The following is a 16,061-nucleotide window of genomic DNA, read 5'->3' as shown; positions in this document are numbered from 1 at the left end:
TTTGCTTGAGATACAATAGAGCTACTCATATTACAACTCAAATCCAAAACTTCGTAAGATTCTAGCAGTGTACTGTGAGAGCTGGCAGAAGCACAGCACTGAGGTAGCTTCAGAGTCAGCTGTGCATAAAAAGCCATGTATTAGCACAAGCATCAGATATTTGGTCTATTCTGAAAACACTGTAGTTCACAGTTGACCTCATAGCTGAGATTTTTTAGGTAACTGTTTAACAGAAGAAAATGTGACATAGTTTTTATGGTGTGTTTTTAAAGCAATGAGCGTGCAAGTGCTGACAATACCATGACAGAGAGTTCAGCCTGTTTCCAAAGCTGACCTGGACCTTGGAAGCTCAGATTCATAACAATCCTGGGTGTCCTGACTCACATGACAAAATCTGCTTTTTTAAACTTGTGACAACAAAACGTGGAAACACTCTGGAGACCAGACTCCAGGTGCAGCGGAATATTACGAACCGTTGGTCACAGAGCCTGTCTAAGAGGATTTTGCACTCTCCAGTTCATTTCCTCCCTCCCAGTTGTTCCATTCAGCTGCTTGCCTGGCCGCTGTCTAAGCAAAACTGTTGCCTCATCAGAGAAGGGGGGAGGGCCATTTGTTTTCTAAAGGGCTGGTTTATTTTTTTTTTTTTTCCCAAACCAGATCATTTCTTGGATGTTATTTAGAGTACAACTACATGAGCAATTCAGTCCACACAACTGAAGGTGCGGTGCACTCCTGTAGAGGCTGGGAATGTTTCTGCTCTGCTCCAGTGACCAGAAGGTAGGAATTTCTTAAGCCAGCTGTGTCCCGGGACAATTCCTAGCACAGCACCTCACTTGGATCATGCAAATAACCACCATAAACCAGTTTATATAGCACGCATCTAAGGGGAAAACGCATCAATCTCTTAAATGGGGGGTAGGAATACAGGGGGCAGAAAAGACAAGCTCTTAACCGTTGTATTTCTTGTCTTTATGGGGGACAAGATTGGCCCTCTGAAGAGCCTAACGTCTGCATTTCCCCATGAACTGATCATGCTTCTGGGACTGAGCCTTCCAGTGGGTACAACAGACGAGATGAAAAGCAGTTCCTCTGCTAGCACACTGCTTCTTTCTAAGCTAACAATTCCAGAATGGGCTTCTACCATCTGTTCAGACTTTGTGAAGAAATCAAAGAACATCCTGAAGTTTCTCTATAGTTTTAGCACTCCGGCATCCTTTCCAATACAATGAAAAAATTTAAAAGAAAAAGTGTTATCCAAGCATAAAAATGAAATAGAGATACTTTAAATTCTGACCTTCCTAGAAAGGATTTATATCTGATAGAAAAGTTCTGTGGAAAACTGTAGGAGAAAGTATTCTGCAGGACTATGCAATCTTTCTCATAAAAGCTACTCTTGAAGAGCTTCAAAGTCCACCATTTCTGATATTTAGCCCAATTTAGAGAGTATTTAACAAAGACTTTAGAACAGGGACTTTTACTATGCTTGATCCAGAGAGCGCTCTTGATCAGTCACCCAGTTAAGAAACTGAGCAAGGAGAGGGCAGATACCAATTCCATGTCTGAATTAATGGCCAGAGGTTCACCACTAGAGAAGATCAGAATAAACTCAAGCTGCCAGATGGCTGATTCATTCTTCCAGGCAGGAGATTCATGCTCATGCTGCTTTGTTTTCTTTGAGGGCAGTGGAATAGGAACCCCCTCTGCAGTTCCGTTTCCTCTTTTCTATTTAAAAAAAAAAAAAAAAAAAAAAAGCCACAATCCTTTACCATTCCTTTTATTTTTTAAATGGATTTGCTTATGAGAATTGGAAAACAAACCAGAATTTGAATATTGGATTCGTTCCAAGGTGAGGTTGTAACTTTGATGGCCTGTATTAAATAAGCCACAGTTATATTTTTATCTGTTTAGTTGGGTACAGAGGGGAAAGCAGTCTTCCCAATCAGATTTTGTTTCCCAGATTTTTGAAACTGGCTTAGTCACTCTAGGGAAATCTGCTCTAAATCCTTTTGGAGATGAGCTATTACATAAGAAACAAAAATAAAGACCACAAAATGGGTTACTTTCCCATAATTTGCAGAAGAGAGATTGCATATCGGTAGCTCCTTAGGCTTTTCCCTGTTCTGTGAATAGTTTCATCCTTTTGCAATTTACTAAGTCTCCCTTGTAAGCCCCTATTTCTTGCCAGGTCTTTCCAGAACACCTAACTCAATTCCGAATTTTCTTTGATTCAGTAAGTCTACCGTGCTCTCAGACCTGTAAAGGAGCACAGAATCACAGTTTGTCCCCTATCACTAAAAAAGGAAGTTTTAATGCCCCTTCGTTATCATCTCTAGAAATGAATAGAACCGCAGTGAGTCGCAAATGCCTAATTGCATTATCAGCAGATTTATTCAGTCGTCTGTGCCATGTGTTACCTGAAGCCCTGCGCTCATTCCCCTCTTTGAGGTGAGGTGCTCTTGCTGTATCTCATTCTTTGAGATAAAAATCCCTTAACCATGTTCTAAAGTTTTCATCACCAAACTGTGTAAAGGCCACACCAGTTATTGGTAAGAAATAATGAAAAGCCCTTCTCCTAGCTTCAGTCAAGAGAAGTCGCTTTCGTCTGAGGCGTCGCCTCACCCTATGTACAGGAAAGAATCACAGAATCATCTAGGTTGGAAAAGACCTTGAAGACCATCTAGTCCAACCATAAAAGAGTAAGCATTACCATTCAGGCCGCCTCTTCTGGATCCAGGACACAATCTGCTCCAGTTTCCAGGTGTAGGGAGGTTTTGGGAGACACAGCCAAGACATTCTTGTGTCCTCTAGCCAAGTCCAGGCAGGGTGGTCATGAATCAAGGACCAATTTATGAGTCAGGCACCATGACAGCATCACTGACAAAGTCTGTGGAAGAAGCACAGGAACCAGGGAAACATGTTTCAAATTGGGTAAGCTGGATAAGGGGCAGGGCATGGTTAAAGGCAGGAAAGAACAGCCTGTATGACAGAAAAAGGGCTGGGGTAAGAAGCAGACAAGAGCTGAAATAAGGTCAAGTGGGCCAAACAGCAGCAACTATCACTGAGCAGGGGAAGCAGCTTTGGCTAAGAGACAGCTAAAAAACAAACAGTGAAACTACACCGTGCTCTTGATGTGCAGGGCAACTCAGCCATCAGGAACAGAAAGCAGTTCTCAGATGGTCGGATTTCCTAGGGTCTCCAGCTCTGCTGAGACTCTGACATGGAACCAGGGGGTTTTGCCTGAAAAGGGAAGGAAGGAGGCTGGCTTGTGGTTAGATGAGATTAGAGTGAAACTGGAACAGAAACATTGTTATTCAGCTCAACCTCTGCCCAAGATCATAAAACAAAACAATTATAAACAATAAAGTCAAATACTTTTATGTTTAAGCTTTGAAGAAAATCCTCCATCAAATAAATGGGACAGCTCTCTTCTGTATTTGCAGGCAAAGACAGGTTTGGATGATGACAGTGGATTGGTTTATCTTGGTCTTTTCCCCACGAACTACTGAGGCTAAAACTTGGAGGGTTAAAGTAGGAGTATATAAAGTGGGTTGTTACGTGACAGGTAAGGTCAAGGAACAGATTACTCTTTCAGATAACAACCTTGCATGGTTTTCTGGGGCTGACCTACCACATTCCCAAGATCCTACATATATCCCTAACACGGTTTCCTTTTCTTTAGATTTCATCATCAACAAACTTTAAGGTCTCTTTCAGACAGTGCTTCTCAGAAGTCCCCTCCTTCCAATCATGTCTGGGGCTCAAGGCCATTCTTACTGCCTCGACTCTGACACAGTGGGAGCTGGAAGCAAAGCAAGTGTGATCTTGTCATTAGCTGTGACTTAGATTTTTTTGTAAGTGGCACAATGCATAACAAGTAGCAAGGAATACAACGGTTTACGACATCTTGGTGGCTTGCACAGATGTTCAAAACGGTTAAGATAAAAATACTTTAGACTGTAACTTCCTTTAGTATGATTCTGTAAGTCCTACAAAGCCTCAGTGCCAGCAGCTGTGACCAAAGTGTTTCCCCCCCATGGCAAAAGGACACTCGCCATAAGTGCGGAGGACAGCGACTCCCAGCCCCGCTCCCCCCGGGGTGTACCCTTATGGCCCTTCTCTGTACCACTGGTTCCAGCTGTGAGTCCAGCAGAGGTGAAGCTTGCAGCCTGGAACATGAGTCTCCCTTACAGAACCTTGCAATTGCTGATTAAGCCTTTACAAAGCAACTGTTATAACAAAGTTATAAAAGGGCTAAATTGTGATGCAGGGATAGGAGCCAAATTAATGTTACTTTTGGTACATTCTGTTTTGCAAAACACCAAAAGAGGCATTTGAAGCAACAGTTATTTTTCTGGTGGCTTGTACCCTACCAACAGAGCTCCCATACTGACTCCAATAACATCACACAGGTTGGATATGCAGGAAAGGGAGCTAAAGTCAATCCTAGACTCAGAAGCCTCTCTCTGTTATGCAAGAGTTAAAAGGAAGAGAATACTGTGGCTTGACACCCACTTTCGAAAAGCTTGTATTCAGAAGATTAACTGTTTGGCTTAAGTGATGACTCTCATACAAAACAAAGTAACATACAAGAAATTTCGTCAAGACTTTTACAGTGAGATCTAACTTCCTAAAATCAAAAAGACATAACATGAATACATTTAAATATCCTCTGTCTTGGTATTTTCTGGAAGTTAGATTAAATCCAAAATTTGCAGGTGACCATATGCGTTTCTACTAAACTTGGCTTTTCACCAATTATTGTAATGATTCTCCTAGATGTTTTCACAGTGAGACTCTGCAGAGGTGTTTTTCATTTTTTTGATAGTAAATGCCATTTTTTCAATCTAAGGACAAAACCCTAATTCAAGTATCTCTCCAATACATTTCCAGCAATTCTGACTTATCAAGAATTTTATCTCAGCCATCATCAATAGCTGTCCAGGCTATAAAACTGTACATTAATAATTATCCAAAAGCAACCAAGTAGTTTTCACCTGCCTTGAAATATTACATACTCGCAATATAATTAATACCATTTTTTCCCCAGACTTTCCTTAGGGTTTTGTTTATCCAAGTGATTTATAGCTGAATATATACTGACTTCTTGCTTGTCATAGGAAAAAGCAAGTTCTTTTGATAAGTTGGTCACAGAGCCATATTCTCTGAATTAATGTTCTCAGTTTTACTGTAATGTTGTCAGTATTGTTTAATCAGAATTCCTGGTTAAAAAAAAAAAAGATAAAATCTGAATTTCAGCAAAGGTTCTTTATTATCACAGGTCATTTGCCTCCTCACAGAAAGCCACATTATAATTATGGCACACTAATTGCTGTACAGCAGCACCAGTACATCTCTTGAAGCAATGTGACACAGGGGCACTCGCAGATGGCAAGATAGTTTCAACAACCTGAATCAGTGTGAAGGCATGGCAGGGTCACGGGGCAGAAAAGACTGTCTTGATCAAATTTCCAAACTACTCAGAAAAACTTACACATGTAAAACACGCAAAAAAATAGTAAGAGTATTCAGTTCCATGAGGGATGAAGGTGAACTCGGTAGACTGGCTCTTCCCATTCAACTATATGGAGAAGACGACCATCACCCTTCACAAAGCAGGTTCAAGAGCTAAGGCCGATCCGGCCGTTCTGCACAAGGCAGGCAATGAAAAGCCTCTGGGGCAGCAGCGGAGTCGCTTCCCGAGCCCACTCTTTGGCATCTAGCCTTCTGCTGACAGGAGTCAATTGTGCACAAAGCAGAGCGTGGAAAAGAACCCTGCGTAACAGCTCACTGCTCCCACACTTACTGCCGCAGAAAAACTCCACAAAAGCCAGAAAAATCTCCAACTCCTTCGGTCTATGAAGAGCCGACCTTCCCTTTGGGTAGGCCTTACACGTCATGTGCTAGAACTTGCACGCCTTGAAAGGCAGAACAGATTCTCCTCTGAGTAGTTACTAAATACTGTGGCAGCAAATGTCACCACCCCATTTAACATTTAATCCTAGTACACAACTCTTCATCTTGAAGCTTCACTTGAACATGGTAATTGAGTGTCTGCATTAACCTCCCACCCAGTTATAATCCAATTCTAACAACCCATTGTATTTAAATTTTTGTCAATTTCAAGCATAAAAGCTAACTTTAAAGACCCGTGTCTTCGGTTAACAACAATGCTTTGAAAACTTTTGACAATTTGTCCTATAGTATAGCTTCAGGCTGCACATCCAGCTAACAAAAATAAACATTGGAGCATTGTGGTCAAAACTAACTAGGCAATATTAAAAGAAGTGTTTAAATACTCTAATTTTTAAAAAAAAACTGTAATAATTGAAAATCTTTTTATTGTGCTATGAGCTTTGGATCAAGCCCCACAGCAAATTTAAAAAAGTAGACAGCTAAGTATCTGTAGAGATACAAGCGACAGCAACTAGTAGAGAAGTCAGTAGTATATTTCAAGCCCCATGTTTCAAGGCAGTGAGAAAAAGCTAAATGCATAACAAAAAAATTGTATCTATGCATTTTCCTTATTTTAGCCTTCTGTTCCTAAATTCAGCATGCAGTCTCCATGTTTTCTAAATGAAACATTTGCACAACACACTAAAAACCTTTGTAACTCTCCCACATATCTAGAGCAGCAAATAGTTCTGCCATTGCAAGTAAAATGAAAGTAAGAAAGATTTTACATAGAAACTACTAGAAGAAAGTTACCGAATACTGATACTTATACTCCATAGTTCTTCATTCCAGGTAACTCATAAAAATCAACTCCCAAGGCATCTTTGTTCTGCCACTAACCTCCTTTTCAAAGCACCTGTGCTTCTACTCCATTTATTTGCATCCTTCATTTCTCTCTTTAAACACTCAGCCCAGTATCAGTGTCCATAGAATTTCTTCTCTGCTTCTTTAAGATAATGAAAATCAAAGTAACCTGAAAAAACATCTTCCTAATTCAAGCTGTCAAAATTTGATGACTGTGCTAATTATTTTTTCACATTTAGTCTGAATAGAACTCTGATTATAGTTTTTTAAAAACCTAAACCTACAGAGCAGTTATTTTGTCTTCTTGCTTTTAAGGCTTTTAACCCTTTAATGTTCCTAAGTTATTAAAATCTGAATTGCCATTATAGCTGTATCCTTTATACCATTCATCAGAAAGTTACCATAAGGGACCCAGTATACCTTTTAATAGTTAACAAGCTTTAAGATCATGAAGCATTTTGCTATTTACTTGCATATTATTTGGACAACGTGTGTGTTCTCCATTTCAGTTCAGAAGGCACTACTGGTGATCTACTTCCAGGCCTTTCTTGGACAGTTTACATACTATGCTTAGATCAAAAATCGTCTCCTTACTAGAATTTAGTTCTGCAAGTTCTAAGTAAAATTTGGTCAGTCTCTTTCCCAGACAGGGCTTTGTCGAGCCACATGCCAAGTTCCGGAGCCTGGAAGTTGGATCCAGCTCACCCAGATAGTCTCTCTCACATGACTTGGGTCAAGGTTAGGTAACAAGCCATCTGCTTGAGCAAGTCAGCATAACACGCTTTGCAACATTAACTAAACAAGCTATTTCAGGCAAGATACACCAGCTCATAGGCAAACACCCCCCCCACCCCCCCCAATTTCCCTTGAAAAGTACAGAAAACCCTCCCTGCAAGTGAAAATGGGAGGTAGAAGAAAGCCTGTCAGAATTGTCAGTCCCTATCTGTCCTGAAAAATCCCCATACGCTTGAATTACCTGACACACTAAACTCTTCACAAAGGCACAAAAAGGCAAAATAAAACCTTTCTGGGCTGAATTCTTTATGTATTTCTAGTCATCAGGTATTCCTAAGAATGAAATCCTAATGTATTACAAAAAATAGCAAAATTAACATTTTAATTTTACCACTAATGAGCTTTAATTTATACAAACAATAGATTTTATTTCCTCTCAAATTAAAAACACTGAGGTTAAATTAATAAAAGTTGAGTTACAAAACAAAAAAGCAACAGAAAGCAACCTTCTGTTATGATTTTTTTTAATGTGAGAATCAAATATGTTGATCAAGGAACAACGGGGTTGGACTTTATTTTAAATATTTGTAACATTACACCACTATATAATCACAGTACTTATTTAAAAAAATATAAAAAGTAGACATTAAATTTCTGTGTACTGGATTTAAAACTTTCATGATGTGAAAAACTATATTCTGTATATTCTAAATCTCTTAGTGTTTAAGACTCAAAGATAAAAATATATACACAGAATATATTAGTAGCTCCACAAAAAAAGGAAGTCACATAATTAGAGTGATCGTAAACCAGCTGTAATTAAATACAAACCTGATACTTTTTAAACTGGAGAACTGAGCATCAGTCCAGTAAGAAATAGTTTAAGTATTTTAAGGTGACTAACTAGAAGAGTTCTGAACTTTTTAATTTAAATGCTGCAAACTGACAAGAAAAAATGGAAAGATTTCTACCATTACTGGTGAATTAAGAAAAAGAAAGAATTTTCATGGAGACAGAGTTTAATCTTCTCTTATGAAAAAACAGACCAACGAATAGAAACACTGCAAAGTTAGGATAATGCTAAATGTTAAAAAACACAAGAGAAAAAAAAATAAAATCAAACAACACCTTGTGTAGGGGGCAAGTTTAGAATGAGACTGACCACTCCTTTCTGGAAGGGCACAAGGTACGTAAAAACTCCTTCATTTCTGTTGAGTTCTCTTTTCAGGAATGAAATTAATGTGCATTTTATATACAGAGGTATTTTTGTGAAAAAAGGATGGCTAAAACCAGTTTACTGAAGCCAATTTATACATCTAAATCAGAAGACAGACATCGAGACAGAAATAGATCAAAACAAACTTACAAAGTATCAGTAGCAAACATAAGGAAATATTACAGCAGCAGGTTTACGCATATTCTCTGAATTATGTTACAACCAAAGTTACAGAAATAAGATAACATTTTCAACCTTACGTAATATTTTTGAGCAGATAAATTCTCAGATGTAATATACATGTATATAATAATTTTTTAAAAACACTTGTTATTTACAAATGTAATATAGGGCCAGACTCTTTATACAACTATATTTGCATACACTTCAGCATACAGAGTCCTACCAAAGTGAAGCAAAGGAATGATCAAATAAATAAAGCTTTGCATTACTTAGGCTTTCCCAAATCAGGTCAATGAATTGAGGTTACAGCATGTATATACTTGCCTTTCAATATTGATTTTTACATACAAAAAATTCACTTAAGGAAAATAATTTTAAAATGTATGTAGAGTTTGACAGCAGAAAAATCTCACTACTGCCATATGATTACATCCTGGAATTAAATGCATTTTTTACATTACATTACATATTTAAAGCAATAAAGCAGGAAACATTTGCATCCACAGTGCTGTTTATTTCACTAATACATAAAAATTTCCTGCCTTTTCATAATATTTGTACGACACAGAGGGCATTCATTAAGTGCTTCAGCACATTCCTTACAGGCAACTAGGTGACCACAGGGAATGAGAACAACTGATATGTCTTTAGCCATACAGATTTTACAAAGCTTTTCTTCCTGCAAGCGTCTTAACTTCTCTTCAGTACTGAGATCTAAGGAAAACAAACACATAAAAAGAAGTTAACATACTTAGTGACACTGATTTTTTTGTTTGTTTGTTTCTTTACACACAAGTACAATGTTTTCTTCGTATGATTTAGAGATCACACCTTTAAAAAGAAAAAAAAATTACAAGAGATAGGAAACCAAGCTGCAGCATGGAATCCTCTTTTTTTTTTTTTCCCCCCTCTCATCTCATTACATATCCCAGGCCAATGCAAGAAGGGAATTCAGCTATCTATATCTGCAAGAGCTTGAAATATCTATAGAATTTAGGATATGCATATTTCAATCAGGAACCATTCTTTTCACAGACTTCCCATTGATAACTTTCCCAAAACTTGTACAGAAGGTGAAAGAAAGGCTCGTTGATACTGATTAAGTAATTTGGATTTTTTTCCCCCCCCCGAGAGTTTCCCCAGTGAAAAGAATGAGGATGTGATTTCCTTCCTTGCCTCCATTTTCAAAATGCCCATACTTCAAAAGCTTAAAAATTTGTAATGCAGAAAGAATCAATTTTGCATTGTACATAAGCTCTTTTTATTCCAGTTATGCCCCATGTGAAAATGCAAACTTCAAACACCTTCCTCTGCCACTTGGGGAAAGCTCTGCACAGCCAGCCACAAAAATTATGTCCATCTTGATTGCAAGTTCTTTTTCCCCCATAATGTCCATTAAAAATCTTATTAAAAAGAGTGGGCTGGTAAGATCTCTGCCTATCATGCCAACCAGACAGTCTTTTCTCCTCCCTATGAATTCACTCATATGCTTGTCTTAAACTGCAAGTCTCCTGAGTCAGAGATCTTGGCTTGGGTCTATTTGCAGAGTGTGCCACACCAGCTTTCTGAGCATAACTTGCACGTCCCAGCATAGCTGGAATACAAATAATTGAAAAAACCCCACCATCTAGAAGTATACTTTTTCATACCGGCCAAGAAGGAAAGTGCTTCTATCCCATGCAAAATTTTATACTGAAAAATAAATAATCCCCTACTAAGATCTTTTTAATTTGAGCATACTGAGTATTGACAGTACGTTGCTGTGTCTATTTCATTTTGCCATCAGAGTCCCCACATCTACAGTTATTGTTTTTATTTTTAAATGATACTGTCATAATAAATTTGGCTTTTTAGTTAGCATGTATAACCTTTCCCAGAACCACACTAGACTATTAATACCTCAAAAGTGTGTAATACTGAAATAATTCTACTTATTTTAGAGATTATATTTACAAATGCTGCTGTGCTCAAATAACTTTGTTCAACTTTTTTTTTTTAGTGTCCAAAAAGAAATCTCTTGAATTTTAAGTTACAATACTGTAACTTCACCTCAGGTAAGACTTAGATCAGAGAGTAGAATAAACACATAACAATAAGCTGTATTTCACGGACTAAAAAGCTGATATGAAAGTACACACAGAGGTTTTGTAATTGAATAAGCTCATCTTGCTCAACTGGGATTTCAATTGATTCTTCTTCCCTTGTATTTTCTTTCTGAGCACTTAAGTCTGCTACCAGATCCTCAACAGATGTGTGACTTTCTCCAGACATCTGCAATTTCTTTTCCATGGTGTTTCTAATCTCAGACAAACTGAAACCCATGTCTATGGCACTTTGTACCAAAGGATTCTGTAAGAGATCAACTAAAACAAGAAATTAAAAAAAACAAAACAAAACAACAATTTAACAACGATTAATCTGATTATCAGACAGTATTCACTACAGTACTCTAAGACACCTTTGCAAATATCTAGCCAAAGGAACTGTGTTTCCAATTTGAGAATTTTGCTAGTTGTAAAAGCCGCATTGTCAAAACACCCAAAACTGTAGATTTGACATGTCTTCCACCCTAGCTTTCCCAGCCTCCCTTCATCTATTTATAATACAGTAATCCTCCAAGATTTGCTATTCAAATCAACTACTTCATCTTCTTAAATAAAATGTCTTATATAATTAACATCAGAAATTCCATAACTGAATGTTAACTGAAACTCATCCAAAATTCCAAGGCACAATAGATATGTAAGTATTTGGTAGCATTACATCAATTTTAATACAGTTCAGGGAAGGAAAAAAAAAAAAAAAGTCACACACATGTTTAGAGAAACCAATAAATAATTTGAATTTACAAAACCAAAACACAGCACCACCAGCAAGCAAGCAAGCCTATCCACATTAAGACACAACACTACTTTGGGAAACCATTTTTCAGTTTGCTAGACCTCCCCCTTCCTCTTCTCAATATAATTTTTTTAATAGATTTGTTAGAAGTACTGGAAATAAGGCACACTGCTATTACATGTAAATGACTAATTTCTTCTTTACTTCAGAAGATTGTTCAAAGAGCAAAACTTTTTAGCCTAATTTTCACTCTCATAAATGAGCAGTGTGTGAGAGATTTCTAAAATAGGTTTTGTGTAATCACTCCTATTAGCAACAGCTATCATTCCCTGGGATGAAGTTGCTTGACTGTTTTCCCACCACCCCTCTAACTGTCTTGTCTTTTTATTGCTTGGTATTTGCAAAAAACATTGCAGGAATGCGTAATACTGGAACACATAACAAGCTATTTAAGCTTTCTCAGCTTCCTAGTCCTTGCCATTTAACAGACCAACTCTTCCTGCCTCATGAAAGGCAACGATTGTTTCATTTCAGTATTCCTTAACATTCATCCCACAGCACTACTAATTCAATACTTGAGGCACACTTAGTAGCTATAAAAATAAGACTGCATCCTATACGCACTTCTTTCATGGTTTACAACCTTTACTTTACAATATTTATCCAACCATGATTAGATTTCCCCTAAGAGAAATAAAATTCACTCTGCAGTTCTTTAGAAGCAATGGAAGAGTATCGTCCAACAATTTGCCTGTCATGCTTTACTTAAAAATGTAATAGCATTTTTTTTTTAAATTAACCATTTCCTTTACTATACATGCAAATACAGATATTCCAAAATAGGGGGATTGTTTGTTTGGGTTTTTTTTTCTAAACAGATACCTTTAGGAAGTATTGTCCCTTCAGCAGCTTCTGTCTAAAAGTGAAATATAAACAGACAAAATTACAATTCTGGAGAAGGTAAAAGGAAACCTATACAGTTACAAGACAGAAAATAGCCATTTGATCTCAGTTATTTTATTGATTAAAACTATTAAATCTGCTCTGAACAACTGCAAAGGGATCAATGTTTTGTTATATCTTTCATATTGTTATAAGTTTTCATTTTAACTCATCTTTGCTATAATTGTATGATTTGATTGTTAGTCTATGGAAGAATTGTAAAATAACATCAGTTTTACTTTTTAGTAACTGCATACAAGTTTAACAATGCTCTACCAACAAGAAAAGAAAAATTATCTACTACACTTGCATGAGGAAATTATTAATCATAAACTTTAGGTTCCCAGGCTATATAAAACAAATAGTATTTGTTCAGTACCAAATACACAACATGTACAAGGGACCCTATCTGTGATCCATAACCCAACTAAGGAGAACTGCGAGGTCTATAAACCATGAGTGACAGAACCAAAACATACTCTGATGTCTTTCACTTTCTGCCAATGAAAGAAGCAGCAGGAGGATAAACGACATGCAGATAATTAGAAGAGTAACTTCATATGAAAGTTACATTAAGACTGTTTTCTATTTTAACAAAATGGTATTTGATTAATAAGCAAGACACTTACTGTTGAGTCCCTACATCCGTCTCTTAAATGAACATTATTTATAAATTCTAGCCCCTTTTCCTTTTTCACAAACGTGCACCTATAAATGAAAATATTTAGTTATAATAGAACTGCATAAGCAGCAAACAAAAATTGACTACATAACTTTGAAAAGCTTCGATACATTTCCTACATTATACAGAATGATTGCTTTTGAAATGTCTAAATGTTGAAACATCAGGAATGTCATCTGAATGTTTCTAAAAAACATCTTAATCACTTCAGCAGTACTTATTTTTTTAATATTTTTGGTGAAATGGAAAGCTAGAGTTGTGTGCCATGACAGTTGATGCCACAGGTTTATAAAAGTAAAGGCTTCAACAAAAAACAAACGTTAAAATGTTGGTTCTTTTAGTCTTTTACAATCAAAGAAAAGCAGTCACTGGTCAGACAGGTGTCTTACATGCTTTTTTTTCGTTATTTTCCAACCAGTCCTAGCCACTGGGCAGAGGTCTTCCCTACCAGAAGATATAACGAGTGCCATAACTCCTCGACAATAGTTCTCTAGCTTCAGCAGTTCCTTCACCTTCAGCAGTTCATGGACGCAGACATCCTGCTGCGAGACCGACACACTGCTGCTGAAGTTGATGTGCAAACAAAAACTCCATGTAAGACAGTTAATGATCTGAGAGGAACTAATCAAATCTGACATAATTTAAGCAATCTAAACCAAAATCAAACCTACATAAGGAGTGAAACATAGCAAGAAAATGCATCTTAACCATTCACTGCACCAAGGCAAAAGTTTGGAATGGCATCTCTTTCAAGTGGCAGAGACTAATAACTGGCTGCCAGCCACTACTGAAAAAAAAGTATCACCTAATGCATAAATACTAAATTCCAGCTTCTAGAGAGCCTTTCACCACAGGGACAAATTTGGCAGCTAATGCATAAAATACATTGACTTTATCAGTGTTATACAAGCAACAAAGTTTTTGTACTTGGACATCTTTTACCCACCTGTAAGAAACACTAAATCATATACCGTTCCTCCTCCTTTCCTCAAGACAGATCTTAGACAAAATTAGCAGTTTGTTTAAAAACTACTTCTGGGTCTGGAATCCTCAAGTCTTTAAAATTATGCAGAAGTATGTTTTGAATTCAATACCACTACTAACTTTTTTAGGTTTGTTTGCACCCTGACAGAAGTTTAATCATTTTGTATCCTAACATAAGTTACAAACTCTGGCATGTATGAAACTATTAAAATTACCATTAGAATGTAGCACTTGGATAATGAGGACAAAAAAAAAAAAGATCAGATAAGTATTCACAAAATTTCACGATTCTGCTAGCTGAGACATCAGTTAAGTCCAGACAGAAATCTTCTCTTCCCTTTAGTAATTCCTACAAACAAGCTGACATACAAATGATGCTGACTTAAAAGTAAAGTTATTCAGAAGGTACAGTTTCAGGGTAACTATTCAGACTGATCACTTTTAATGAGTTACTTGTGCCCTCAACCTCTTGAGGTTTACTTCTCTTTCCCAACCACTTTAGAAGAACTCCCTCCTACCTCTCAAAGAAGACATTAGGTTAATGTCCTCTTCTGAGGCCTCCAATATAACATTAAAGCCTATGTTGATGATTACACATATAATGGAAGGACTACAGAAGGTAGAACAGATGGAACAACAAAAATAAGGACCCCATGCAAAATATTCCTTAAAATCTTTTCTACTTATTGAAAAGGAAAAATATAAACCATGGAAGATAACTGATATTCCTTTGGTGCCTAAATGACAAAAATGAAAAAGGAGGAAGTGGAGGAGAGCAACTAAAAAAAAAATTCAGTTATTTTCATAAATTTAAACAACATTAAGCCATAGTCAACCTTCTAAAACCTTTATTAGTATGCTCTGTCATTAAAACATAACATACTGTAAATAAGACTCAGACACGCAACAAGAAAACAGTAAAAAAAATACCTTACCCAGGAAACCATTTGGCATGCTGATCCCATGGGTTTTCATTTTCCTTCCATTCTTGCAATCCTCCACCACAGTGGAAACACACAACATGATCACCATTACCTGAGGAAACACACAAGAATAAAGTTACATACTTCTAGTAGGCATAACAAGAAGTTTTCAACTAAAATGTTACATTGTTAAGTATCTGATTAGCAACTGTAACTAAAAATAATTCCATTTGCAAAGAGGACATAATACATATGATTTGAAACATGTTCAGGAGGGACTTGAGCTTAAAAAAATACAAAGGAAGAGGTATGTGCAATTTTTTAAATTTCATTTTAGCAAGTAATTATGCAGATAAAAAACGAAAGCTAAAAATAATCTATTATCAAGTAGCTCAATCCACTGGCAAACAAGCCATGAAGTAGTCTACCACAAAGAATTAAGGACATTTATGTGCCTTTTTGGTGCTCCACCATTAAGATTCACGGGCCCTACACAGCAGTAGCATAACCGACTGAGATGTTAGGAGAAATTGCATTCTCTCTGTTCTAGCACCACGCCTGCTGTAATCAAAGACTGTGCCAGAAACTGCTTAGATATTGTGTTTACTGAAATGAGAGGTGGTATGGACAGATTTTTCCTACTGAGCTAAATCATTCTAAGGCCACAGTAAACAATTTTCACAGAAGCCACTTGAGCAGCCATCAGGTCTGATAAGCTGGTGCCCATGTAGTGCCCCTCCACAATACAGATCTCACTTGGCTGTGAGAAGCTAGGTACTTTTAGGAATCCAAAAAGAAA

General features: G+C 37.0%; 1 protein-coding gene and 1 long non-coding RNA gene across 7 annotated transcripts in view; one reads left to right on the top strand and one right to left on the bottom strand.

Annotated features, from left to right (window-relative positions):
* Positions 1-452: 452 nt before the first annotated feature.
* LOC141927887 (uncharacterized) overlaps positions 453-16,061 on the top strand; it is a 26,774-nt gene continuing 11,165 nt past the window's right edge. The window contains exons 1-3 of one of the 2 annotated variants that reach the window (XR_012624614.1): positions 453-777; positions 10,890-10,944; positions 13,774-13,949. This is a non-coding gene — a long non-coding RNA (uncharacterized LOC141927887). The remainder of the gene's footprint in view (positions 778-10,889; positions 10,945-13,773; positions 13,950-16,061) is intronic. The other variant, XR_012624615.1, reaches the window with a different exon arrangement.
* XIAP (X-linked inhibitor of apoptosis) overlaps positions 7,999-16,061 on the bottom strand; it is a 20,966-nt gene continuing 12,903 nt past the window's right edge. For 4 of the 5 annotated variants that reach the window (XM_074835250.1, XM_074835251.1, XM_074835252.1 and 1 more), the window contains 5 exons: positions 15,275-15,374; positions 13,303-13,381; positions 12,614-12,647; positions 11,029-11,253; positions 7,999-9,604 (listed from right to left, as the gene is read on the bottom strand). In XM_074835250.1, the coding sequence (XP_074691351.1) occupies positions 9,411-9,604; positions 11,029-11,253; positions 12,614-12,647; positions 13,303-13,381; positions 15,275-15,374 (632 nt within the window). In that variant the 3' untranslated portion in view covers positions 7,999-9,410. The remainder of the gene's footprint in view (positions 9,605-11,028; positions 11,254-12,613; positions 12,648-13,302; positions 13,382-15,274; positions 15,375-16,061) is intronic. The other variant, XM_074835254.1, reaches the window with a different exon arrangement.

The sequence above is a fragment of the Strix aluco genome, chromosome 10 (genome assembly GCF_031877795.1).
Source record: "Strix aluco isolate bStrAlu1 chromosome 10, bStrAlu1.hap1, whole genome shotgun sequence".
Classification (NCBI taxonomy): domain Eukaryota; kingdom Metazoa; phylum Chordata; class Aves; order Strigiformes; family Strigidae; genus Strix; species Strix aluco.
The sequence above is the reverse complement of the archived record's forward strand: the minus strand, read 5'-3'. Positions and strand labels throughout refer to the sequence as shown.